The 25138-nt window shown below is 57.9% G+C and overlaps 1 protein-coding gene and 1 long non-coding RNA gene across 8 annotated transcripts; one reads left to right on the forward strand and one right to left on the reverse strand.

Moving 5' to 3' along the window:
* Window positions 1-1195: 1195 nt before the first annotated feature.
* Window positions 1196-24453, reverse strand: SLC8B1 (solute carrier family 8 member B1). Of its 7 annotated transcripts, none has more exons than XM_042962482.1 (18): window positions 24301-24452; window positions 23765-23919; window positions 22335-22584; window positions 16934-17086; window positions 16793-16845; window positions 16586-16643; window positions 16324-16429; window positions 16078-16245; window positions 15030-15137; window positions 13773-13826; window positions 13517-13647; window positions 10549-10690; window positions 8329-8450; window positions 6622-6775; window positions 5859-5939; window positions 4541-4605; window positions 2192-2385; window positions 1721-1848 (listed from the first exon to the last, which is right to left on the reverse strand). In XM_042962482.1, the coding sequence occupies exons 3-18, from the start codon at window positions 22500-22502 to the stop codon at window positions 1815-1817; spliced, it is 1791 nt and encodes a 596-aa protein (XP_042818416.1). In that variant the 5' UTR covers window positions 22503-22584; window positions 23765-23919; window positions 24301-24452; the 3' UTR covers window positions 1721-1814. The 7 variants fall into 7 exon arrangements, with proteins under 7 accessions (XP_042818415.1, XP_042818419.1, XP_042818416.1 ...); XM_042962488.1 differs by lacking the exon at window positions 1721-1848 and adding an exon at window positions 20336-20440 and having other exon boundaries at window positions 2102-2385; window positions 24301-24453; XM_042962481.1 differs by lacking the exons at window positions 4541-4605; window positions 5859-5939 and adding an exon at window positions 23003-23118 and having other exon boundaries at window positions 1196-1848; window positions 2194-2385; window positions 24301-24451.
* LOC122232645 lies at window positions 2551-3231 on the forward strand. Its single transcript, XR_006210018.1, has 2 exons — window positions 2551-2762; window positions 2895-3231. It is a non-coding gene; the product is annotated as an uncharacterized LOC122232645 (long non-coding RNA).
* Window positions 24454-25138: the final 685 nt, after the last annotated feature.

Here is a 25138-nt window from a genome sequence, read left to right on the forward strand (position 1 = left end):
CTTCCTGCCCCTCCCCCGGCTTCCCAGCTGCCTCCACTGCCTCCCAGAACTTAGGAAGGTGGGTGGGCAGAAGGTCCTCGGCCTGATCCCAGGGGTGCCATACTGGCTCGCCCCCTTCCCCCCGTCTCTCCCCGGCCATCTGCAAGGCCAAGCCTTCTCGGGACGGCCCTGATGACGCTGCACAGCTGTGCCCCTCCCGGGGGGGTGGCGTGGGGGGGGGCTTTGTTTTTAAAGCACAGCCCTTTGGGGGAAACAATGAACCAGTGAGACCTCCACGGGGCATCAGGAGACTGGCATCGTCCTCTCCGGCTCTGGAGGGCCACCAGCCAATCCAGGCAGCCCTGCACCAGGCCGTAACCCTTTGCCCTCTCCAGAGAAGGAACTTTATTTATTTGCACAATTGGGTGCCTTTTAGCATTTGTGTATTGAAATGGGTATTTTGGAAGCAGGAGTCGAGGGACAGCTTACACAGGAGGATAGGTCCCCTGCCCTCAGTGCCTGGGCCTCATTCTAGTCCCTTCCCCCCGGGGAACCGGGGAGGGGCGCCAGGGTCATTGAGGCCCCCGGTGTGGGGGATGGGATGGATGCCGTGGGCCAGACTCCCGTTGGTAGTGGGCGCCCTTGTCATTGAGGCTAAGGACGGCTGGCCCCTGGGGGTCACCCAGGACTGTGAGCTCTGAGGGGCCTGGGACATCATCCAGCTCACATGCCCTCACCTCCCACGTCATAGCTGAGTGAAACCGAGGTCCGCCTCGCCAACCCGCCCTGGGTCCCGCAACCTGCCAGCAGCCGCGATGGCACTGTGCCCTGCCCCGCTTTGGGGGGACGCCATCTGGTCCCTCCTCCTTGCTTCCCTCCCCCCACCCAGCCTTACTCCACACCATGTGACAATCATTTTGTATGGATAGCGGGAGCGACGCTGCAAGGTTTTGTACATCGGTGTTTTGTTACCTAGAAAACCCACCGTGTCTCCAGATTTCTGGCACATTAATAAAGGCCTCTGCTTTGTAAACGTGGCTGCCGCCTCGTGACTTCCGTCAGGTGCCGTCCCGTGGCTTCCCGTATTGTGGGGAAAGAGGAGGGGGGCTCGTCCATGGTTGCCCCTGACCCCCCACCCCAGCCCCACCCCTGGACGTGCCACAGATCCATCAGGCCCAAGAGCCTTTGGCCCTGGAACCAGCCGCTCGTCACCTGGCCCAGGGAAGGAAGAACCGGTAAGAGCTGGGTGTGTCCCTTTCTGTACACTTGAAATATTTAATGACTTTTTCACTGGAAAAAAGACAGTTGGACCCCTTTGCCACCGCCGGCATAAGGCGGCCGGGCAAACTGAGAAGGTAGGTGCTCCTTGGAAAGTCAGGTCAGCGGCGGACAGCGGGAAGGCACTGGGGAGCACTCATTCTGTCCCCGGAGCTTTCGGGCACTGTGACCCCGGCCCGGGGCTCCCCCTGAGGTAGGCACAGGGCCACGGTCAATTGACTCCTGTTTCACAGCTGGGAAAACCCAAGCTCAGGGCACAGAGGCGCTTGCGACAGTCGGCAGACAGTCCCGGAGGTAGAGTCGAGGGCTGTGCCGTCCAGGACGGTGGCCGCTGAGGGGGCCAGAGCCACGTGCTGCTAGTTTGGGGCCACTGAGCCATACGTATGGTAGCACGAATTTCCCCCCCGTTTGCTTTGGCTTTTATTAACGTGGCAACTGGAAATCTCAAAGTCAGGCAGGTGTCTCCTGTTCCATTTCTGTCGGATGGTGCAGCTCTAGAACTCAGCCCCGATGGCCTGAGGCCCGTGGTGTTGTGCCCGCCCTCTGAGTCACTCTGGCTAAGCCCGGGCTCTGCAGCGGTCTGAGTGAGCCCTGAGAAGATGCGGGAAGGCAGCAGGGCGTGACTCCAGGCCCCGGACACGCCGGTGGTCTTCCAATAACAGCTTGGAAGGCACTCCGTCATCCCCTTCACCCCCAACCCCAGCCTCCGAGTGGCTCCGCCGATCATCCAAGGACGTCTGCCTTCTGTCTGCAACTCTCTCCACAGCGAGGCCCGGTCTCCGACGTCCCGGAAACAAGGCTTAGCTGGTCGCCCCGCCCAGGGCGGGGGCCCCATTCACGGCCCCCCCCCCCCACCGGGGCCCGACTTCCATCTTTCTGCCTGCAGTGACACCTCCCGGCCACCAGGCGGCGCCGGCCACGCGGCGTCACTCACACGCTTTTCAGGTGAATCACCCCAAATTCCGTAAGCAGGGCCACCACGAGGAAGGTCACGTAGAAGAGGAGCAGGCAGAAGCCGTAGACTTTGTTCAGCTGGAAGCACTGCAGTGGGACCGAGACCAGGGAGCAGACGAGGCTGAGGCCCAGGGCGCCCGCCAAGACCCACACCAGCAGTCCGTCTGGCTCCAGCTGTGGGGGGATCGGGGGAGAGGCGGGGTCACCGCGGCCACCAGTCCGTCACCCACCCCTCGCCAGGTGCGGGAGCTCTGGCCCCGTGGGATGGCACGCCCCGCCCTCAAGTTCCACGCTCTGAGCCACCTAACTGGTCGTCACTTGCCATGGTAACCCTAGGAAACTAACACGGTCTGTTACATACGCACCTTCCGTGCAGGTGGTGGAAAGTTCTCGAGCGATACAGAAGAGCGAAAAGAAGTGAAATGACCCTCTCCCTGCTTCCCTGCCTCCTGGACTTAGCATTCGCCTAACATCCACGGGGGACTCGACAACTGGGTGCTGTGCTGGGTGTTTTCACCCACTCCACGTAGCGGCTCATCTGTGCGTCGGGGGTAAGGACCTCCCCCGACGACCTGTGAGGGGAGCGTCTTCACCCCAAGGCACAGGCGAGGAAACTAATTGGTGCCAGAGCCCACGTCCCCGTCCAAGCTCTTAACGACACCCTATCCTGCCTCCCCGCCCAGGGACGAACATGCACACACGCGTGGGATCCACACACGGAGACCCGCACGTCCGTCCTGAAACCAGAAACGGAATCATAGGCGAAGTAGTGCTTAAGAACAGCTGCGTTTTCCACCCAACACCAGCCCTTGGCCATCCGTCCATGATGCCCTCCATCCCTAAACTCCGCACAAAGGCAGTGGAATGCACACACACACACACACACACACACCCCACAAAGAGCAAGAGAAAGGAAGAAATCGGCCCCTTGGGGAGCCAACCCTAAATCCTCATTAACTGGAACTGCCCGGGAATGGATCATGAAAGAAACCTATTAAACCGTGAAGCGTCTAAACAAAATGTGCAGCCCGTGTTTACCTTTTAGAAAAGCAAACTTTCCAAGCGGTGGGTAGCTGTTTGCTTGTGGGCGTGGCTACCTCGAAGGCTGGCCCTGCCGCCAGCTAATTCCAGGCCATTGGCCGCAAGAGTCACCGCCAAGCAGAGCCCCTCAGGGAAAGCATGGGTGACGGTTCCCATTGATAACGCCACCTTTCAGCCCCACAGCACCCCAGCTGCTCTCGCGTGGGGGGCCCGGGCGGTGGGTCCTTAAGAACAGAGATGCCCGAGGCACGATGCGAACTGGTGGCCGGGGCGGGGTCGAATCTGCCTCTGGCCGGCTTCCCGTTTGCCCTGAGCAACGTTTGAGACTCGAGAAAGTTCCCCTGGGAATCCTGATTTCTTCTCTAGAAAATGTGGACTATCTGGCCACATGAGGCCCACGTGAATCGCCCACACGATTTGGTTGCCTCCCTGGTCCTGGTAAGGGCTGACCTTTTCCACCTTGTTTGGAATAGGGTTTCTCAAGCCACCTACCTTCATCCGTCCCCAGGGAGCTGCTTTTAAAACGCAGTTTCCAGCCCCCACCCGCTGGAAAGCCCCCAGCCGCTGGAACGCCTGCGACAGGAGGTCTCATGCACCCCTCGGGCATCCTTGAAGCGTTACGAACCTCCACTCAGTGCGTCTCAGAATCTTCTCCAAATTTCCCAGGCTCCCCGCTGGGGCTGATTTAATAATCCTCCCTCCTGGCCTGTCCTCTGTGGGCAGTTTGGGCAAAGGGGTTCGGCCTGGCCCTTGCCTCACGCATGCTATCCAGGAAGCTTGTGGGGGTGCCATCTCACCCAGTTCCCAGGTGAGGAGACTGAGGCCCAGGGATGTCCTAACTCACCCAGAGTCACACGGCAGGAGACTTAAAGTGATTGACCGGGACATAAATCCAAGGGCCTTCCTGACCCCCTACTCCCACCCACCCCCACCCCCGCCGCAAAGCTATAGCCTAATTACCCTGGGAACTTGCAAGGAATACATTTTTTTTCAACCCTGCATTCAGGCTGTTTTAAAAATATTCTACACATTCCGACTTGTCACGAGTTCAGGTAACACCTCTCCCCAGCAAGCATATGCTGCTGAGACGGGAATGTTCTCGCACTGGGGGACAGGAGAAAGATGAGGAGAGAGAAACTCCGATCCTGACCTCAGGGCCGTGAGTTCAAGTCCCGCGTGGGACTCCGCACTGGGTGTGAAGGCTGCTTAAAAAAAAAAAAAAAAAAAAAAGGAAGAAAGAAAGAAAAATCCCAGAAGGGGCCCCTTGCACAGGGGTCTGGCCACTCACCTTCACCTCCGCGTGGCTCCTGGAGATCTGGAGCAGGCAGCCCAGCCCTACTCCCACCAGGATATCTGCGGCCCGGCTCAGGAAGTTTGCTGGAACAACGCCCCACAACCCCAACCCCACGCCCCCCGGCTTCCCTTGTGGTCTATGCACCCCCAGCCCCCCCAAACCCTGAGGGGACCCTTTCCAGTTTTAGCCCCTTTTAATGTACATTTCTCACTCAAACTGCAAGGAGGAAATGAGTTTGCAGAAGTGCTTGGTCCCTGGTAAGCAATGGGCTTCCCTGCGGCTAGGGGAGGCGACCTGTGACGGAGCACAGGTCAAGGCCATCTACAGGTGTCGTTCAAGGGACGCCGCTCCGGGCAGGGCTCCTTCCTTCCCACCCCAACCTGAGGGCTCAGGGGAAGCCACAGCCAGAAAGCCAGGACCAGGTCTCAAAGGGCCACCCCCCGGAAGGCCCTGGCCGGCCAAGGAGTGACAAACGGCCAGTCCCCGCCCACGTTTGCTGGGCACACGTTATGTGCCGGGGCACCGCCCTGGGTGCTTTACCCCGTCATCAGTCTCCACGCCAACCCATTCTGAATTTACAGACTGCTGAGGTTCGGAGAGTAAGATGTGTGCAAGGCCCCGAGGTCACACGGCTGGCGAGTGGTGGCACTGCAGCCGGAACCCGAGTCCGTCTACTTTTAAAGCCCTTTCTTCTCAGCCCCGGGGTGGGGGTGGGGGGGCTCATCCTTGTCTTTCCTGCACAGACCGGGGTGTGGCGAGTTACAGCCCCCAGGCCAAGCGGCCCGCGGGCCGCTGTTATAAATAAAGTTTTATTGGGACAGAGCCACACCCATTCATATCCGTGTTGCCCATGGCTGTTTCCACACGACCACAGCAGAGTCAAGTGGTGGCAAAAGAGGTTGGCAGGGCGCACAAAGTCTAAACTATTTACTCTCCGGCCCTTTAAGAGAAAGCTGGCCACCCCTAACATCTACAGACCACGATGTCCATAAGAAAGGGAAGAGGGTCTTCCAAAGGGCCCGCATAAGCTCGGCATGGGGGCGTCTACGAAAAAGAGTATCTGCCGTCCACTGGGGGCTCACCAGGCACCAAGCATTTCTGTCGCCTCATTCAATCCTTACAACAGCCCTTCTGAGGTCAGTCCTCTCAGCACGCCCATTTTACAGATGAGGAAACTAAGGCTCGGGCAGCTCCGTCACCTGCCCAGGGGGTACAGCAAGGGCCAATCGCAGGGGTGGGGCGCCGAGTACGCCCGCGGCCCTCGGAGGCCGGGCCACCAGAGCCGAGGGGAGGGCGGCCCCATGAAGGATACTCAAGATGATGCCCCCGAAACAGGCTGCGAAGGCCATCCGCGGGTAGCCCTGGCGGGCCAGCGTGAAATCTGAGAAGGCGTCTGCGTGGAAACGAGAGACCCCCTTGAGGGGCGGGGAGTGGCTCCCCCTGGCCCTCTGGTCATTCGCTCCCTAATTCTTAACCACAGTCGTTCGGTCAACAAACACCCACGAATGCCCATCTGGGCCTTGCGGTAGCTGGCCGGGCCCTCGGCCACGGCCTCCCACGACATGATTCCCTCCTTCATTCTTTCTGTCCCATTCCCTCCCACCCGGGGTGTGACATGCCATTACGGCCAGCACACATAGCACCTTTATGCAAATTAGAAAAAGGTACCCCGAAAGGTGAATGGAAGATGTGCATTTTAGCCCCCCTGACTCCTTGTCTGAATGCTCTTGTGCAGTGCACAACCTGGCCAACCCTACCCGGCGGCAGCAGTTAGAGAAGGGTATATGGGTGCGTGTGTGAATGCCCGCGTAGGTGGCGTACCCCACGTACATGTTCAGCGTGGTTGGCTGTAACGGGGAGCCCCATGTCTACCCATCGGACAAGGGGGAAGAGGCGAGGGCTTCTACAGTCTCCTGGCCCAGATACGGTCCAGGCCATCTCACCCCTATGACCAGTTATGGTCACTCCAGAGCAACAGTGGGCCCGAGCACATGCCCACAGGCACTCTGGCCAGGGGAGCAAAGGACAGTGAAATGCGGGCACTCATCCCAGAAGCCCACCCGGCCCTGCGTCACCTCCGATGCTGTTCCCCCAGGCCAGCAGCGTGAGCCCCAGGACGGTGTTGCTCAGCCGGAACACGACGCCCAGGGACCGCAAGATGTTCACCACCTCTGTGGCGGCTGCGTTGATCCACAGGGCGCTGGTCAGGAAGCCCAGGAAAGCAAAGAGCTGGGGAGGGAACGGTGCGCTGATGGCCCAAGGCCGGTGCCCAGCAGGGATACGGCCTCAGCTCCCCCATCAGGAAAATGGGATGATCACAGTACCTACCCCCCGAGATTGTCACGAGCATAAATGAGTTAACGGATTCAAAGCAGGGAGCGCCTGGCACACAGTAAGTGCTCAGTAAAATGCTAGCTCAGTGTTACTCTTTTGTCATAGCTCTCTTCAGCTATGGGATGGAAACTCCATCCCCGTTAGCGGGGACTCCCCAGCGCACCCCACCTCCCTCCGGTGCCCAGCAGCTGCTACTCTGCTCCCTGCCTGCTCTAGACACGCCATATACACGGCTGCACACAACACGCGGTCCTTTGTCACTGGTCTCATTCACTCCGCATCAGGTACGCTCCCTGCTGGAGCGTGTGCCGATGCCTTGAAATCCGCAATTTTTAAAAATCGATAAATAGTAAAAAAAAAAAAAAAAAAAAAGAACATTTTAAGTGAACGCTTAAGAGTAAACTCTGGACAAACTGCCTAAAAATTCCTCAGGGTGTTGCAGGGTGGAGCGAATGGAAAAAAACCCACCCACGAACACCGGACAATTCTATCCCTGGAACCTGGCTATTGGAGACACAGGGGTTTCCTGCAGCGGGAAAGAGTCTGGCAATCCCTCGAAAAGTGACCCCACCGTTTCGCCTAGGAATACACCCAGGAGAAACAAAACCTCCCAGCCACGCGTTTTTACACGCAAGTTCACAGCGGTGTTACTCGTAACATCCCCAAAGCAGAAAGAGCGTCCGTGAATGATGCACGGATAAGCTAAATGTGCTGCATCGCCATTCGATGGATGGCACTGAGCCACGAAAAGGAGAGATTCACTAATCCCGGCTCATGCCCGGAACGACCTTGAAAACACGACGCAAAGTCACAAAAGGCCACATATTGTGTACGTATGTGTCTGCGAAAAGTCCAGAGCAGGCGAATCCACAGGCACCGGAAGCAGACTGGCAGTGGCCAGGGGGTGGGGGACAGGCGTGGGGTGTCTTTTTTGGTCTTGAAACGCTCCCCAACTGATAATGGTGATGGCTGCACAACTCCGTGAATATGATAATAACCACCGAATCCCATATTTTACAGGGGTGAGTTGCATCAGGATGTGTGAATTACATCTCAATAAAATAAAGCTGCTCCAAAAAAGAGAAAGAAAAAAAGAACCTTCAACAGGTACAAAACTGTCCAAAGTGTGGGGCACCTGGGTGGCTCACTTAGGGGTCTGACTCTTGATTTCGGCTCACTGTTGGTGAGTTCAAGGCTCGCTGGGATTCTCTCTCTCTCCCCCTCTTCTCTCTGCGCCCCCCCCCCCACACTCGTGCTCTCTCTCTCTCTCTCTCTCAAAATAAACTTAAAAAAAAAACAAACAAACCCAAAAGTCTCAAAGGTGGCTTTAAAGACCTGTCATCACGGAAAGTGATTACTGGCCTAACTGCCCCGGGAGCACGGACAGACATCTTTCTGGAAGATTCCAGTGTCCCCTCATCCCACCCCGGAGCACCGGAGATTCTTACCCAGTGAAACCTGGGAGGCTCACTGTTGGACGTGGCAAAAAAGGTCACCGCAGCCAGGGCTGTGCCCACAATCACCACCACGGCCCAGACAGGAAAGAGGCCACCGATCTCGTAGATGCCGTCTGCAGAGAGGCAAGAGAGGGACTTGGGACCGCTGCTTCCGCGTGGCCGCGCCTCCTGGAGGGCACACGTCTTCCCCAGAGTGAGTGAGAGGGCTGGCGGAGAGACCCAGGGATAAAAGTCACTTGCACTCCGTCGTTGGACACGCAATGTGCCCAGTGCTGTCCCGGGCACCGCAAGGGGGCAGAGAAATTAAAGACAGAGCCCCTGCCTCTTACCCACTGACCCCGGGGCCCCGCGTCTGCTCTCTCGACAAACCCGCTCCCCAAAGGAGCCCAGTGAGAGTTATGTGAGCTCCGGGGGCTTCAGAGCAAAACACGAAAAGGAGAAAGCCCCACCTACGGGCAGGCAGCACACGCTGGAATTCTCCGCACGTGACCCTTTTCACCACTCGAAGGCAGTGGAGGGTTGGGCGACCAGACTCTCCTCCTGTTCTTTTTCAGTCTAGCTCACGGGCTCTCCAGCGTCAGCTGGCGACAGAATTACACGAGGGAGCTGATACACAGAATCGTGTCCCCAGCACACTGTGCCGGAATCTCAGGAGGCGATTCTGGCAGAACGTGGTCTGGGCTTTGGAACCTGACGCCTGGGTCAGGGGCCCCTTCCCCTGTATTGGCTAAGCCTGTCCTAGGGGAATTTTAGGAGGTGGCTGGATGTGGGGTGGTCAGGAAGGGCTTCTTCGGGCGCTGAGGATATGGGTCATAAGCAGAGAGAGGGCATGAGGGCCACAGGAGGAGAGGGGAGAGCTGGACCGGGGAGGAACCAAGCAGGTGGTTGGTATAGCATGAGCAGAAGAGGCTGGGGAAGGCGGCGGGCTTGAAGGATGGCCGGCGGGGGTGTGGACTTGTACCAAGAGGCACTGGGGAGCCACGGAGGTCTCGGAGCGGAGAAGCGACCACCACATATGAAAAGTGGCCCTTCAGGAAGAGGGCTCTGGGGGTGGTCTAGAGAGGGAGGCTGGGAGACTCTGACGACAGACACAACACCCCCTCCGGCAGGGAGCCGAGTCCGGGGGCCCCGCTATGCGGTGCTCAGCCCAGCAGGGGGGTCACAAACGCGTTAGCCTGAACCAGAATTTCCCCGGGATGGACCTGCTATCACCAGATGGTGTCGGTATGTGGACAAGACGCTGTCGTGCCAGAATCACATCTCAGGGGAGGGATTCCTCCTTCAGAGAAAGTCTCCCTTGGTGCTAATGGGTCTGTGACGTCTCTGACACCTGCTGAACGCCCTCTGGAACAAAGGGCTCTCCAGCCTCTGGAACAAAGGGCTCTCCAGCTTAATTTTTGCTGTGCATTTACCTTGCATGTATCGGCAATGAAGCCAGTTTCCTACTGGTGAGGCTGATACAGTTTCCTTTGCAGCGAATGTAAGTTTAAGGACAGCTGATTCAAGAAAAATGTCAGACTTAACGGTACACAGAGGGAGAAAAATCAAGAAGATGGCTCATGAGTGACCGACGCCTGGGAACTACTCTTTTAAGAAGCCACGGAGATCATGAGAGCAAGGCCCCGGGGGTGCCCTGACCCGAGACGAGACCCTCCCGCTCAGTAGGGAATGAAAGGCTGAGGGACGAGACGGCTGGCACCCCCAGGGGGCGCCCTTCTCGGCTCTGGGATCACACCTTGCCCTGCTGGACAGTCTCTGTGCCTCCTCCCCCCCCTCCCCCCGCACCCAAATCAGAGAGGAAACCCCCAGGGAACTTGGGAGCTGTCTCATGCTGACACCCGGCCATGCATTTGCATTTGTCACCAGAGTCCCCCCCCCCCCCACCTCCACGTGATGCCCAGGGGACAGAGGGATGGGCAGCACGTAATAGAAAGAAGCCTGCACAGCAGGAGTTGGGAGACACCTGATAACACTGGGCATTTCTTTAGCCAGAACAGGTCGGAAAAGGCGAGGGCAGCCTGGCACAGACGGGAGAAAACTCGAATTCCCCAGCCAGGTGCCCCAGCAGGCAACAGGGGGGACGGCCGTGATTCGGACAGCAGGCACCCCCCACCGGGGACGCCCTTCTGCCATCCAGGCAACTCTGCCTTCAGAAACGTGGCCCGGAATGGGGGGGCGGGGGGAGGGGGGCCGGCCCGGGACCATACTCACAGGCGCCCGACTGCAGGGTCAGGGCCAAGACCAGCGGGCTGATCACCAGGTGCAGGCAGTTGAGGGGCCGTTTCCAGTTGCCATCGTCCTTGTCGGGGTCCACAACTGGGACGGTGAGCAGCAGCAGGAACTCCACGGGCAGCTGTCAAGTGGGCGAAGGCAGACGGAGGTCACGAGGGAGGCCCGCGTCCCAGCGGGCTGCGCGAAGGCTTGGGCAGGCCCAGGCTAACTGCCTGTATTAGTGCCGCTGGGACACCTTTGCCAGGACGGAGTGCCTTCCGGCAAGTTCTGGGGAACAGGCTCCTAAAATCAAGGGGCTGGCAGGGCCGCACCTCTTTCCGGAGGCTCTGCGGGAGAATTCGTTTCTTTGCCTCTTCCAGCTTCCAAGGCCGCCCGCATTCCTTGGCTTGCGGCCCCCACCCGGGTCACGCCAAGCTGTGCTTCCTTATCACATCTCCTCCGACTCCGTCCCCGCCCCCCCCCCCCCGCCCCCCTCCTTCCCTAGAAAGAGCCTGGTGATGACACCAGGCCCACCTGGATAATCCAAGAAAATCTCTGCATCTCAAGATCCTTAATCACAGCTGCAAATCCCTTTTTCCATGAGGGTAACATAGTCATGTTTCCAGGGAGCAGGACGCAGGCATGGGGCGGGGGGCGGGGGGCCGTTCTTCGGCTGACCACAGCACCTCGCCCGCTGATCCTGACGACAACCCCGTGCATGGGAACTAATCTTTTCCCACCTTCCAGACGAAGAAACTGAGGCTCAGAGAGGTTACGGAACTTCTCCAAACACACACGGAAGGGTACGGGAAGTTGGGATACGGGGCCAGCTCTGACCGACTCCACACCTTGTGTTTTCAGCCAGTAACTAAATTAGGTAATAACACGGACAGAGTGCTGCCGACTTGCAAACCTCAGAGACATCGTGGGTTTGGTTCCCAACCACCTCACTAGAGCGAAGGTCGCAACGAGGCGAGTCAAATGAACGTTCTGGTGTCCCAGTGCACATAGAAGTTATGTTTCCCCTACACCGTCGCCTATTAAGTGCACAGTAGCCCTGTGTCTACAAAAATGTACATCTCTTACTTAAGGAAATACTTTGTTGCTATAAAATGCTAACTGTCATCTGAGATTTCAGCGAGTCATAAGCACCGACTGCTAAGCACTGACCACAGATCACGACAAATATAATAATAATGAGAAGTATGAAATATCGCAAGAATTACCAGAACGTAACGCGGGGCCACAGAATAAGCAAATGCTGTTGGAAAAGTGGTGCCCACAGGGGCGCCTGGGTGGCTCAGTCGGTTGGGCGTCCGACTTAAGCTCAGGTCACGATCTCGCGGTTCTTGAGTTCGAGCCCCGCGTTGGGCTGTGTGCTGACAGCTCAGAGCCTGGAGCCTGCTTCAGATTCTGTGTCTCCCTCTCTCTCTCTGCCCCTCCCCTGCTCATGCTCTGTCTCTCTCTCAAAAATAAATAAACATTAAAAAATTAGGGGCGCCTGAGTGGCTCAGTCGGTTAAGCGTCCGACTTCAGCTCAGGTCACGATCTCACGGTCCGTGAGTTCGAGCCCCGCGTCGGGCTCTGGGCTGACAGCTCAGAGCCTGGAGCCTGCTTCAGATTCTGTGTCTCCCTCTCTCTCTGACCTTCCTCTGGTCACACTCTGTCTCTCACATTGTCTCAAAAATAAATAAACATTAAAAAAAAAATTAAAAAATTAAAAAAAAAAAAAAGGAAAAGAAAAGGGTGCCCACAGACCTGCTAAACACAGCCTGGCCGCGAACCTTCAACTTGTAAAAGATACGGTGTCTGTGAAGCTTAATAAAGCAAGGTGCAATGAAATGGAGCGTGCCTGTTAAGACAGCGGACCCAGCCCTCCGCGTATTACTTTTTATTAAATTGTCACAGCGACCGTGATAGGCTCGATACTGTTCACGATGCTCCAATCCCTTCCCGCGACAGAATTCAACACCCACACGCTTTGCCAAGTGATAGGAGTCTGCAGGATACGTCGCCCTGCCCCACTGAACTTGGCCGTGTGACGAGCTTCGGAACAACGGGCTGTCGGCGAAGGTGATGGGAGTAGAGACTTGAACCGCGCTTGCGAAGTTGGCCTTGGCCTCTTCTGCCGAGACCAGGGCGCATCCCCAGCACCCACGGGCCCCAGAATGAGACGCTGGGTGGACCTACACCTCCGAACACAGCCTGAAGTCCCCCCAGACAGCCCTCAGGCCTTTGAATGAGAAAAAAAGACGGTCGTCGTAAGTCGGTGAGATTTGGGGGGCTGTTTCCTGAAGGGCATTGCTGTAGCAGCACCTCACAATTACAGTCACTCCAGGAGGAGGGCACTGTATCATTGTCCCCATTTTGCTGCGGAGGAAACTGAGGCTCAGAGAGGCCCCAGGTCACGATGCCACAGGAGCCACCGTGGAGGACGGGTAAGTGTGTGGTACGTGCCTCCTGGAACAGAGGGGCCGAAAATGTCTCCGCGTTGGCGGCCTCCAGGTTCTCTCCGGGAGGAGATAGGGCTGGGAGGTGAGACCCCGCCCCTTTTGCTCTGGGTGGTGAAAGGCAGCTGCAAACCAGCCTGGGCACCCCGCTCAGGTCTACACCTCAGGACACGTTAGCCCGGGGAAGCAGCAAATGGTCAGAACGGCTCAATCTCATTCTCATTGGAGCTCACCTTGACCCAGCCCCAGACCCCCGTTGCCCAGTCAGGAGGGGTCCCCTCCCCTTCTCCCTCTGTCCCAGAGGCTCTCCTTCCTCCACGGTGGGGGCCGAGCCCCAGGTCAGGCCCCCAGCCAAGCTCTATGACTCAGTTTCCCCATCAAGTCCCAGGTAACCTATTCTGAGAGGGTCTCAGCAGACTCCAGCCCCTCCCTTGTCATTTAGCTGGAGGAGGTTGAGCGGCCACTGCCCCGCCGCTGTCGTGGAGCCGTGAGCCTGGCTCCAGGGGCCCCCCTCCTACCTTGAGCACCTTGAGGGCCCTCCAGTACACGGACTTGTTCCTCCACTTCCTGTAATCCAGGGGGTTGAGGGCCCGGGCCAGGATCTGAGCCGTGGTCTCCTGATAGAAGAGAAGCGGCCGGTACTCTTCGCCTGGGTGTGCAAGGGGGAGTGTGCGGCTGGCTCAGCTTCCAGGAACCCCGCTCCCCTCCCCACTTCTTTACCCCCAGCCCTGCCCTGGTACCCCCACCCCCGCCGGGCACGGAGACCAGACTCACTGTAGTCGTAGCTGTTGGAAGACACTGGTTCCACCTCAGAGTCTGAGAGCATCTCTGTAGGAGAGAGGGGTGTTTCACACGAGCCGGCCAGGAAGCAAGGACGCTCTCCACCACCATTCCAGCGCGGGACAGCCCCGGGACAGGGCAGTGTCCAGGGCCCAAGCGTCCAGGCCCTCTGGAGCTCGGATTGCTCAGAATCCCTACGCACGCCCAGGATTCTTACCGAGTGAGAAAGTCTAACTCAAAAAACATCTTCAAATGTAACGTAAGGGCGTTGGAAGAGGTAATTCAAACATTTGCTGACTTCAGTTTGGGACCTTCCAGAATTTGGAACCCATCCCATGTTTCTCTGTCAGTCTGGAACTTTCCTTGGAAGTCCTCTGGAACGCTTACAGCCTGAGCCCGGCAAAGAGGGGCCTAAAATCAAAATGGTCTTTCTCAAGTGAGGAGTCACGGCCAGCCCTAGTTCTGCCTCCGTGTGACCTTAAGGGCCCTCTCCGGGGGGCGCCTGGGTGGCTCAGTCGGTTGGGCGTCCGACTTCGGCTCAGGTCACGATCTCGCGGTCCGTGAGTTCGAGCCCCGCGTCGGGCTCTGGGCTGACAGCTCAGAGCCTGGAGCCTGTTTCAGATTCTGTGTCTCCCTCTCTCTCTGACCCTCCCCCGTTCATGCTGTCTCTCCCTGTCTCAAAAATAAATAAACGTAAAAAATTAAAAAAAAGGGCCCTCTCCGGGCTTCATTTCTCCCTCTTCCTCCAGCCTGATGGGCTATGATGGGTCTGGAAGACGGCACAGGGGTGGTGGGTGCTGAAATCGGAAGGCTCAGTTCCCACCGGGGAGGAGAGGAAAAATCATGGCAGACTTCCTGTAGGGGGAGTCACCGGCACCCGCGTGTTGCTCAAGGGTCGGCTGCGCGTGCGTGTATGCACGTGTGTTGTGCATGTATTTGCGTACGTGGGTGTTACGCGCGTATTTGTGTATGTGGCAGCGTCACTGGATGTGAGCCGTGACGGCTCTTGGATGTCGCCCTGGAAGGAGCACGGAGCAAGAGGGACTCGAGAACCTGGACAGGCAGCTGGGGGAGAGGCCTCACCGGCACCGGCGAAAGTGTGGAGGCGGGACCTTGGTGAGAACGGGTAGAAAAAGTACACAGAGGAGCTGGACGATGACATTGGCCTCCAGAGATCTAAGGGAGCAGCGAAGGGCACAGAGGGGGCCAGCCCCCGCCGGCCTCTCTCGGGAGCTCGACCCAGACCCTTACCTGGGGTGCCTGGCATGGAATAGACCAGGGACCTCCTCCGCTGCCATCGGTACAGCCAGGTGCAGACAACCACGGTAAGCACATAGAACACGTACAAGCCTAGGTAGCCTGCGGACAAGGGCGCGGGCCGTCACCAAGCGGCATCCTGGCCACGGGCCCAGAGCAAAGGGCTGTCAGCTCCCCTGGTGCCTGGTGCCGCTGGTCTGTGCCAACCTAGCCCCGCGCCCGCAGGGAAACGGCAATTTCCTGGAGCCCCCACCCCACCACTCTGCTCTCCTTGGCCCACCTCCCCTCCCTGCCCCCCACGGTCTGGAAATCAAAGAGGAGACGCCCGACACAGACAGTGGCCTTCGGGACCTGAGTCGAGCGCTGAGGGCGGGTGTCCTGCTCTGCGCCCTGGGAAGCGGGAGCCCCAAGACCGCAGCCCCCCGAGCTCCGGCTGTGCCGGGTTTGGCCAGCAGGGGGCCCGCCAGCAAATCAGCAGGTGGCAGGAGAGGGTCTGCCACCCTCTCTTCCAGGCTCCCTCCCCGGCGTGGTGCCCGGTCTCGGGCGGGGCGGGACCCTCTGTGACTTGTCGCTCTCGCCCTTGGTGGCACCAGGTCTAGACCTCCAGTCCTCACTAGGCTCCGGCTAGCATGCCCTGCCCTTTCCGGGGCTCCTACTGTGCTGATCCCCAGATGTCTCTGCATCTCAGTGCCCCTCGTGGGTGTCCGTAACCCTTTATAAATTGTGCCTCCACCCGCGTCACCTGAGTCAGGAGTGGAACGCGTGCGCAGCAAGGACCCCGACGGCCACCGTCAGTACCCTGGCTCTACTGCTTGTTAAAATGTGACATCGTGAAGGTCTGCAACACCACCCCAGTCTCCGCCCTGCCCCCCTTTGGTTATCTGAACTGTAGGTTCCTTTTTTTTTTTTTTTTTTTTTTTGCTCAGACCAGCTTGAGTAGGGTTTCCCCTCACTTGGGAACCCAGAGGGACCTGTGCCCCACTGGCCTGCCACCCGCCAGCCCTGGGTGATGGATGACCCACCCAGCCCCGCGGCTGCTCACCCAGGGCCCATGCAAGCGTGACTCTGCCCAGGTAGAGCGCGGTGAAGGTCAGGAACACGGCCACCATGTAGAAAACGATGTCCCGGAGGAAGGGCCTGGAGGCGGCCGTGAAGGGGCGCAAGATGGCAATGCCACCGGCCACCACGGTGGTCACCAGCACACCCGCACCTGGGGGAGAGGACGGCGTGCTCAGCCCGCCCTGCACCCGCTCCCGCTGCCCCACCCCCCCAGCCGGGCCACTCTTACCGAACAGAGCCCCCAGGGCCAGGCCGGCGGTGCGCGGATCCGAGAAAGCCACCAGGGCGCTGAAGATATCAGGTGCACCGTTCCCAAAGGCCAGGAAGGTGACGCCATGGGGGGGGGTTGTCAAGGGGACATAGACCAGGGCCCCCGGCCCGGCCGGGCCTTTCCTGGGCCACGAGCCACACCGCCCTGTCTCCCAGCCACCCCTCGGACTGCCCTCCCTCCCTCCCTCCCTCCGGGGTGCAGGCCCCGGACAAAAGGATACTGCCACATTGTGAGAAAGCTTGAGCAAGGTGCAAATGGCTGACAGGTTCGGGCAGAAACTGCGGAGAGAAAGGCACCAGTGTGGGCCTCCCCGGCGGGTGGTCCCTGCCCACCTCCTTCTCCTAAACACGGGGTCACCCGAATGCCAACCCCCCGGGGGCTCTGTTCCCATCTAGAAGCAGGTCCGAGAGCCCAAGGCCAAACTCACAACTTTGCGGCGGTGACTCCCAGAACCAGAAACAGGTAGAGCAGCCAAAAAGCCTGGAGGGGCGGCCGGAGAGGGGAGGGAGGGTTAAGTCCGGCCGGGGCCACCGGCCCCTCTCACCAGCTCCCCGGGGCAGGGCCTCACATAGAGGGTGACGGCCAGAGGGAGCAGGTTGGGCGGGAGGTGACAGAAGATGCCCTCGAGGTAGTTGAGGTAACCCCCTTCGCTGCGGCAGTCAGGGTTGGTCCTGATGAAGTCACAGCGGTCAGAGACGTTCAGGCCGCACACCTCACGACACTGCAGGGGTGGGGGGGGGGAGACATGTCAGGGGTAGACGCCCTGAGGGCAGCCGGACCGGGACCATCCAAGCAGCTGAAGACAAGCTCCTTCGGCCCGACCCCTAACCGCCACCCCCCCCCAAGTGCCAACCGCATACTTTAATTTTTTCAAATAAACTCGTGTTTGAAATTAACACAAGTAAGTCACGAATACATATTGGTTTCCAAACACAAATATGTACGGATTTCTAAATCCCCCATTCTCTTCCCCACCCGCCACAATCCCACCTCTTCCCAAAGGCCCCACCCACCGATGGTTTCCTGAGTAACCTGACAGGCATAATGACCTTGTATATACATCCTAGTACACAGTTTGTCTTGTTTTACAGAAGCGGATCCGTCTTCAATCTCTTCTTCTTACAATGTGCTATTATCACTTCACATACACGCCGTGTGTTAATATATCGGTACACATTACGAGGAAGAAGCTGACAGAAGTCAAAGCGTTCTGAGTAGGCCAGGAGCTTAAAATGTATCTCAATTAACCTGCCCCACAATCTTTCAAGGAAAGCCCTATTATCGTGCCCGGTGCACAGGTCCACTCAGTGGTAGACAGGGTGGGAATCCAGTCGGTTTGAGCCTCTAGAACCCTGTCCTTAACCATCACACTCCCCCTAGACTCCCCGCCGATATATTTCAGTTCTTTAATTTTCAAGTAGGCTTCATGCCCAGGGCGGAGCCCAACGCAGGGCTTGAACTCACCACCCTGCGATCGAGAGTCAGCACGCTTAATCGACTGCACCACCCAGGTGCCTCTCCCTGCCGATCTGTTTAGCAACAACGGAGGAGTATTTATACTCTGAAGGATGCACAGGGGAGGTAACATTTCCCTACTGGCAGGCCTATGGGTGTGTCTGATTTTTCAATATTGCCAACAATAAACTTCCTTGCATGTGACTCTCTGAGTACATGTGAAACGATTTTGAAAGAGAGAATTCTAGAAGTAAAAGGGCTGAGTCAGAGTGTATCATAGTCTGGGTTCCTCCAGAAGCAACCGGGACACAAGGATTTATAAGTAAGTATTTGGAAGAAAAACACATTTTTTTATGAAAAAAAAAAAAGTATTTGGGAGCTGTATTGAATACAACTCCCAAAATGAGGCGGTGGGGAAGGAAAAGAAAGCTACCAGTGAGCCTGGGCTGGGACCACGCCCACCTTGGACTAGTAATCCCGCCGGCAAGGGAGCTGGGGTATTTATACACCGACTCCTACCGGTCACTAGCTGGCTCCCCAGCACTTCTTCCCACCATGCTTAGGGGCAGTTCCAGAAAAAGATGCTGGCAACTGGAGGTCAAGAGCAGCCCAGCAAAAAACGGTAATGCCCAAAGGATAGGGGCGGGGCCCTGCCCACGTCTCTCGCAGAGACAAATACGTTAAAGGTTCCCTGGGTTTGGCCAAAATCCCCGCCCCCGACCCTACTTATTATACACAGTACTTCTCACTAAGTCCTGTCCAGGCCAGCGCGGTAGGAACCTCCTTGTCGCTAAATCGCAAGTCCCTGATTACTTGCCAAGTGCCCTTCTCGTGCGCGAACGGTCATGTGTGTTCCTTCTTCAAACTGCCAGAGTTTTCAGTTGGAAGCTCTCTGTATGATGGATATTTGCCCTTTGTCGGGTCTGCAGCCTAGGATTTCCCTCCCCTTTCTCAAACTTTTAAAAGCTCTGAGGGGCACCTGGGTGGCTCAGTGGGTTAAGTGTCGGACTCCGGCCCAGGTCATGAAGTCGCAGTCCGTGAGTTCGAGCCCCGCGTCCGGCTCTGTGCCGACCGCTCGGAGCCCGGAGCTTGCTTGCTTGGGATTCTGGGTCTCTCTGGCTCTCAAAGAGGAATAAATGTTACCCCCAAGAATTAAAAAAAAAAAAAAAAAAGCTTTGTAAATACCGCCTTACCCCCATTAGGAGGGATGCTATATAAAGCAAACAAACCTGGAAAATATCAAGTATTGGCAAGGATGGGGAGAAATCAGAACCCACGCGCACTGTTGGTGGGAATGGAAAACAACGGTGGGGCAGATCCCCCCCAAAATTAAGAGAATTACCAGTCCAGGGAGGAAAGGCACCACGTGGTGACGAGTGATCGCTGCTGTTTGGGACGTATGAAAGCTGTCAGGACAATAAATCCTAAGAGTTCTCATCATGAGGGGGAAAAATATATATATCTCTTTTTCTTTCTTTCATCTATATGAGACGAGAGATGTTAACTAAGCTTCCTGTCCTCGCTTCACATAACTCGTGATGCCGGACGCCTTCAACGGCGGCAGTGCCGGATGTCCGTTCTATCTCAATAAAACTGGGAAAAAACCAGATCGGGTAAATCCACTTCCGGGTATATGCCGAAAAGAACAGAAACCCAGGTCTCAGAGACAGACGAGCACACCCACGTTCCTCGGCACTATTCACAAACCGCCCAAAGGTGTAGAAGCGACCCCCAGGGTCCCGGAGGGATGAACGGACCACGAGGTGTGGCATATCCATGCGGTGGCCTAGGACTCTGCCTTCAGAAGGAGGGAAATGCCGCCGCCACCACACGACGGACGGGCCGCATGGGGACCCTAATGGATGGCGCTGTGCTCGGTGCAACGAAGCTAGTCACCGAAAGGACAAACGCTCCTCAGCTCTGTTTATCGGAGGTGCGTGGACCAGTCCAATTCGTAGATACAGAAAGCAGACGGGGGGGGGGGGGGGGGGGGGGGAGCTGGGGGAGGGGGAGATGGGGAGGGGACAGACGGGGGTGCGGCGGCCGCATTACAGTGAAAAGACGGTGACCTTGAGGTTATGTATGTTGCACCGTAATTTAAAGAGAAACCAGTAGTCAAATCGTGCCTCCACCCCCTCCAGCCCTCGGCGAACTCCCACCGACCTCAGACTGGGGGAGGGGAGATGTTGGGTCTCTGAGCCCTCTGGCCACGGCCCCACCCCTGCTGGCTGGCTCTCAGGCGAGGCAACTGCTGTATCTACTGCGCATGTCTTCCCTGGGGGCCGCTGCACCCCGGCCTTCTTCCTCCGCGTTCATCCACATTCATCCTCCAATTCTTGGGTTCCCCAGATGCTTCCTCCAGGAAGCCTTCCCCGACTACCTCCAGCCTAGGGTGGATCCCCCCCCCCCAGGTTATAAATTCTCATCACCCCAGGTGCCCCCCCTGCCAAGCACCTATGTGTTCTGAAGTCCCCAGCGATTCGTACGTAGGCTTACATGCTTGTTAAGTGCCCACCTCGCCACCAAAGCCTTGCACAGTGCCCAGCACACAGTAGGTCCTCAGCAACTGTTTTGCCACACGCTGTGCCGGGCACCATCGCACTCGGTCTTCGTGACAGACCTGGGAGGTTGGTACAATTGTCTCCATTTGATAGATGAGAAAACGGAGGCACAGAGAGGCAAAGTGATTGCCCAAGGGCGGTTTCGAACTCAGCTCTTTCCAAAAGTGACGAGCTGAAGCTCCTGGGGAACCAGCCCGGTGGGGCAGGGGTAGCCTCCCCTTCCAGCCCGCACCCCCTCCCCCCTCCTTGTCCTCAGGGTCAGCCAGGGAGACAGGCCCAGCCCCGGCTTGTCTTCATTTCCCTGACATCAGAGCGAGCCAGCAAGGCGGGTCCCCCACATCAGCCTCCGGAATCACATTCTTCTACAGCGTGCCTGCCCCCCATCCCAAGGAAGTCATGCCCTCCCCTAAAGCCCAGCAGCACCCGTCCCCAGCTCTCTGCCCTGGGGTGGCAAATTCACGGTGGCACTGCTCTGAGTCTGGGGTGGACTTTTCGGTTCCTCCCCATTCCCTGAGTCACTAAGGACACCCAGGGGAGTATTTGGCCCTCTCCTGGCTCTGGCTTCCCCTCCCGGACCCTCAGCATCCTCATCTATGGCAGAGATGTGTCCCTAAATGGGGGGGGAGTTGGGGGAGAGTTTGTTGAGCGTGCCTCCGTGCTGGCCTAAGTGCTCAATAACTCAGAGATTGTCTGGCACAAGCCACAAGTTATTCCGGTTTTCCTGCCCCCGAGGAGCATGCCCCGAGAGGCTGCGGTGAATTTTATAACCACACGAACCACAAACCACTTTCCCATCTGTAAAATGGGTATAATTACCCGTTCACCTGCCTCCGAGGGTGGGCACGAAGGTACTCTGCGGCCCTACAACACTGGCGTGGGCGCTGAACACCCCCAGCTCTTCCGTGCAAGAGGGAGGAGTTTGTAATTCCATTCTCCCGAGGGGGAATGGCGGGGACTCCAGGGGTCACGGTGACCAGTCCCCTGCCTTCAGTCTTTCACTTGGGATCTACTGTGATCTCTCCCCTGCTCGCAGACATCGGAATGGCGTGATGCAAGTTCCCGCAGCCTGTCTCAATGGCCCCCACCCTCCCTGTCTTGGAGAAGGACTTCCTGCCTCTCACTGAGACATCTGCCTTTCTCCTCCCTCCATGCATCCGAGTCAACAGCACCACCGTCCCCCCCTGGAGATCTCTCTTTCTCCCACCACCTCATCTGTTGGTAGATCCCATGCAGTGTGCCCCCAACATTTATGCCAGATCCCCGCCCCCCCCCCCCGCTGCTCTCCCTGCTGCCACCCTCACTCCTCTCAATCTACTCACCCCAGAGAAGCCAGAGAGCTCTTTTGAAGAAATAAATCAGATTCTGACAACACTCCGTTTTCAACTCTCCACGGACTCCCAACTATTGTAAACAAATATCACCTCCTAGCCTCAGCCTGTAAGGCCTTTTCTAACCTGGCCACAGCTACCTCTCCATCCTCATCTCTTAACATTCTCCCCCTCACTCGCCCTGTACCAGCCACTCTGGCCTCCTCACTGCTCCAGGAACATGCCAGGCTTGCTGCTGCCCCAGGGCCTTTGCACTTGCTGTCCTCTCTGTCTGGAATGCTCTTTCTTCCCCAGATGTCTGTATAAGTGACTTCCTTTTTCCATTCGGGGCTTGGCTCAGAGGTCAGTGTCTCACAGAAGCCACCTGTGACCACCCATTCGGAACTCACTGAAAATACACCCTCCTCATCACAGCTCCCGCTAACGTCTTACCACCTGAAATTGACATGTTTTACTCCTTGATCTGTCCTCCCAGAAGACTGTTCGCTCCCTGAGGGCAGGGAGTTTTGTCTTTATCATTCCCTGGTATGTCCCAGGGTTCAGCTGGGTACCTGCCACATAGCAGAGACCCAACAAATATTCGTTGATCGGGGGAATATACCCCCGCCTGATGCCAGCTTCCTACCTGGATGTACACGTCTGCCGTGGGGGTCTGCTTCACATCTGAGGCTGAAAACGGGGAGCTCATGTGGGTCCCTGTAAATGGGCCCCTGGCCCCGGACACGGTCTCCACCATCCACAGCACAAGAAACAAACTCAGCACCCGGTGCAGATCCTTCTGTCTGCGGGTCATCGGCCCCCACGGAGCCTGGCCGGCGCTCTCCCCTTCCCCTTCTGCAGCGTTTCACTTCCAAACAGCTGCTAGCTCCAGTGGCCTGCAGGGTGAGGTGAGAACGAGGGACAGTGTCACCAAAGAGCCCAGGCCCCAGCAGGAGGGGACTGAAAACGTTTTCAGCTGAGGAGCTGCCCTCCGTCCTGCCCCCGCCAAAGGAAAGCCAAATGTAGAAACCCACCCCCTGGATGGAGGCTCTCTGGAGGGACCCAACTCACCCAGCGGGCAGGTTAGTTACGCCCTTCTTCCTAAGCCCCCAGGTAGCGTCTCCATGGAGACGCAGGCCTCTCCCACCTACGCCCACCCCCTAGCCTGAGCCGGGACCCTCAGGGCTGCAAGGAGGAATCCTGGGACTCCAAGGGGATTCTAGCTCCAGGGACCAGGGGGGTGAAACAAATATGGGAAGAGGGCAGTGGGGGGGGGGGGCAGCTTGGCAAGCCCTCAAAACAACGGAAACATACTCGTGGGGGTGCACTTGGCCTTTGGGCCACCGATTTGAGGACGGCGAAGCAGTGCGGTTGCAGGTCCCGCAGTGAGCTAAGCACTTATCACAGATGACCTCACTGAATTCCCAGAACTGGCCAAGAAAAGGCACTGTTATTATTTCCATTCTACAGATGAGCAAACCTGGGCACAGAGCCAGGTCTGTTTCCCCAGCCGCTGTGCCTCACCTCTCTCATCCAGCCCTCAGGACAGCGGTGGAGAGGTCACCGTCCCCGCCCCTTGCACAGAGGAGGGAGCGGGGCTCCGAGGAGTTCCCTAACCTGCCCAAAGTCACATGGTAGGGAGGTCCCAGAGCCCACAGCTCCTGGGATGGGGAAATCAAGGCCCAGAGGGAAGTGCGTTGCTCAAAATCACACAGCCTGTTAGCAGCCGAGCTGAGCTGGGTCCTAGCATCTGCCTTTTACCTCGACACCAGGGCAAAGCCAGCTTTCTTTCCTCCCAAGGAAATCAAACTGGAAACAAAACAAAACAAAACAAAAACAGGTCCTGGGCACACCGATTTCCTTCTTCTGGCTCTCCCACATGTTATGTACACGAGCATGCTTTGTTTTTGCCCTCACGAGAAGCGAAGTCCAGAAAACCACACTGGGCTTTTTTGTTTGTTTGTTTTTGTAATTCTTTACACAGATGTTTCTCAAGGACCTGACCAGGCAGGAGGGGGAGGGGGAGACCCCAGAAGAAAAGAAGGGAAGAGGCCCGTCCCTGCGCTCTTTTCTTACCTGGTGACTTTCCCCCTCTTCTCTTGTTTTCCGGAACTTCACTTGGCACCTACTTGGAACCGGACACCGCAAGTTTCCAATCCGGTAACGGCCACTTACAGAGCCGAGCGGCCTTGGGGAGGTCACTTCGCCTCTCTGAGCTTCTGACCCGGTATCTGCAAAATGAAGCCACATGCTGGCCCATCGGAGCACATAGTAAAAGCTCAATAAGTGTCTGAATCTCTGGCGTCCCCAGCTTGAGGGTCAGGACCTCCCTCTCTGTGGACGACGGATTGCTTGTACTCATTCACAAAGAGAGCATGTATCGAGCGCCTTCTGTACGCCTGTCCGAAGCCCAACGCTCATTAGATGTGCAGTCCTGATAGGAAGAGGCGGGCACAGGAAGTTGGGCTTCAACCCCATCTGCGGCTGCACTTTCTGGGTGCGAGACCCCGGGAACATCAAAGTGTTTCCTAATCTCTGAGAAAATTGAGAAGTTGAAGTCCGGGTGCCCGGCCCTCAGGCGGCGCCCCGGCGGGCGAGGAGGCACCGCTTACCTCTGGCCGGGCCTCGGACCCGCAAACTCCGAACCTCGATCCCGCCGGGCCTCGCGGCCTTCCCGGTCCCCGGCCGCCGGCCCGCGCAGCCGGACCTTTAGCCCCCGTCGCCGCCGACCTGGGCGCCCGACCCGCTGCAGAGTCCTGGGCACTTCCCCGGTTCGTCCCCGCCCCGCCCCACCTTGGCCCCGCCCCCTCTGGCCCCGCCCAAGGACATGCCCCGAAAGTTGGTCCCGCCCCCTCCCTTAAAGGCACAGGCTCCCGCGAGGTCCCGGGGAGGTCTCGGGGCTCCTCCCCGCCAGCCGCCCTCCTTTCTCAGTCTCCAGCCTGTCGGTTTCGCCGTAGAGGATCCGGCGGAAGCTGAGATAAAACCTGAAGGGTAAAGAGAGCAGGAGGCCGGAGAGGGGCAGTTAGAGAATGAAATGAGGAGGCTTACTCCTAGATGCTTCTGGTAAAATCAGCGGTGATAAGGGGCGCTCGAGAGGGTCCCAGGAGAGGCGGGTCCCGCAAATATTCCGGCTGCCCTGCCTGAAATGCCTCCGTTCGCGAGACCTCCTGATTGGGGTCAGCACTCTCTCTAGTAGCATCGCTTTTAAAAGAGGAATAAGGCAAATAAGTCAAGACAGGGGAGTCGGCGCTCTACTCGTACCCCTCCCCGATTCCCAGCCCCTGGGGAGGTTCGCGTCTTCGGCGTCTTTCCGAGGGCTGGGCGGCAGGACAGCAGGTTGGAGCTGGGGCCGACGTCCCCTCCCCGGCGGCTCCGCAGGCTCGCTCCGCCCCCCGCCCTGGCACGTCCCTGGTTCTCCCGGTGCCCCGCTTCACCATCACCTGCCGGAGG

Source organism: Panthera tigris, chromosome D3 (assembly GCF_018350195.1).
Source record: "Panthera tigris isolate Pti1 chromosome D3, P.tigris_Pti1_mat1.1, whole genome shotgun sequence".
Taxonomy (NCBI): Eukaryota; Metazoa; Chordata; class Mammalia; order Carnivora; family Felidae; genus Panthera; species Panthera tigris.

Bases quoted from the DNA above. Each gene is read 5' to 3' on its own strand.
- SLC8B1 (XM_042962481.1), bottom strand. From the start codon at position 22,502: ATGACCCGCAGACAGAAGGATCTGCACCGGGTGCTGAGTTTGTTTCTT. The intron at 16,644-16,792 runs GTGAGTTTGGCC...TTCTCTCCGCAG, and splicing joins GGAGTCACCGCCGCAAAGTT to TTTCTGCCCGAACCTGTCAG. The intron at 8,451-10,548 runs GTGAGTATGGTC...GCCTCTCTGCAG, and splicing joins GACCCTGCAGTCGGGCGCCT to ACGGCATCTACGAGATCGGT.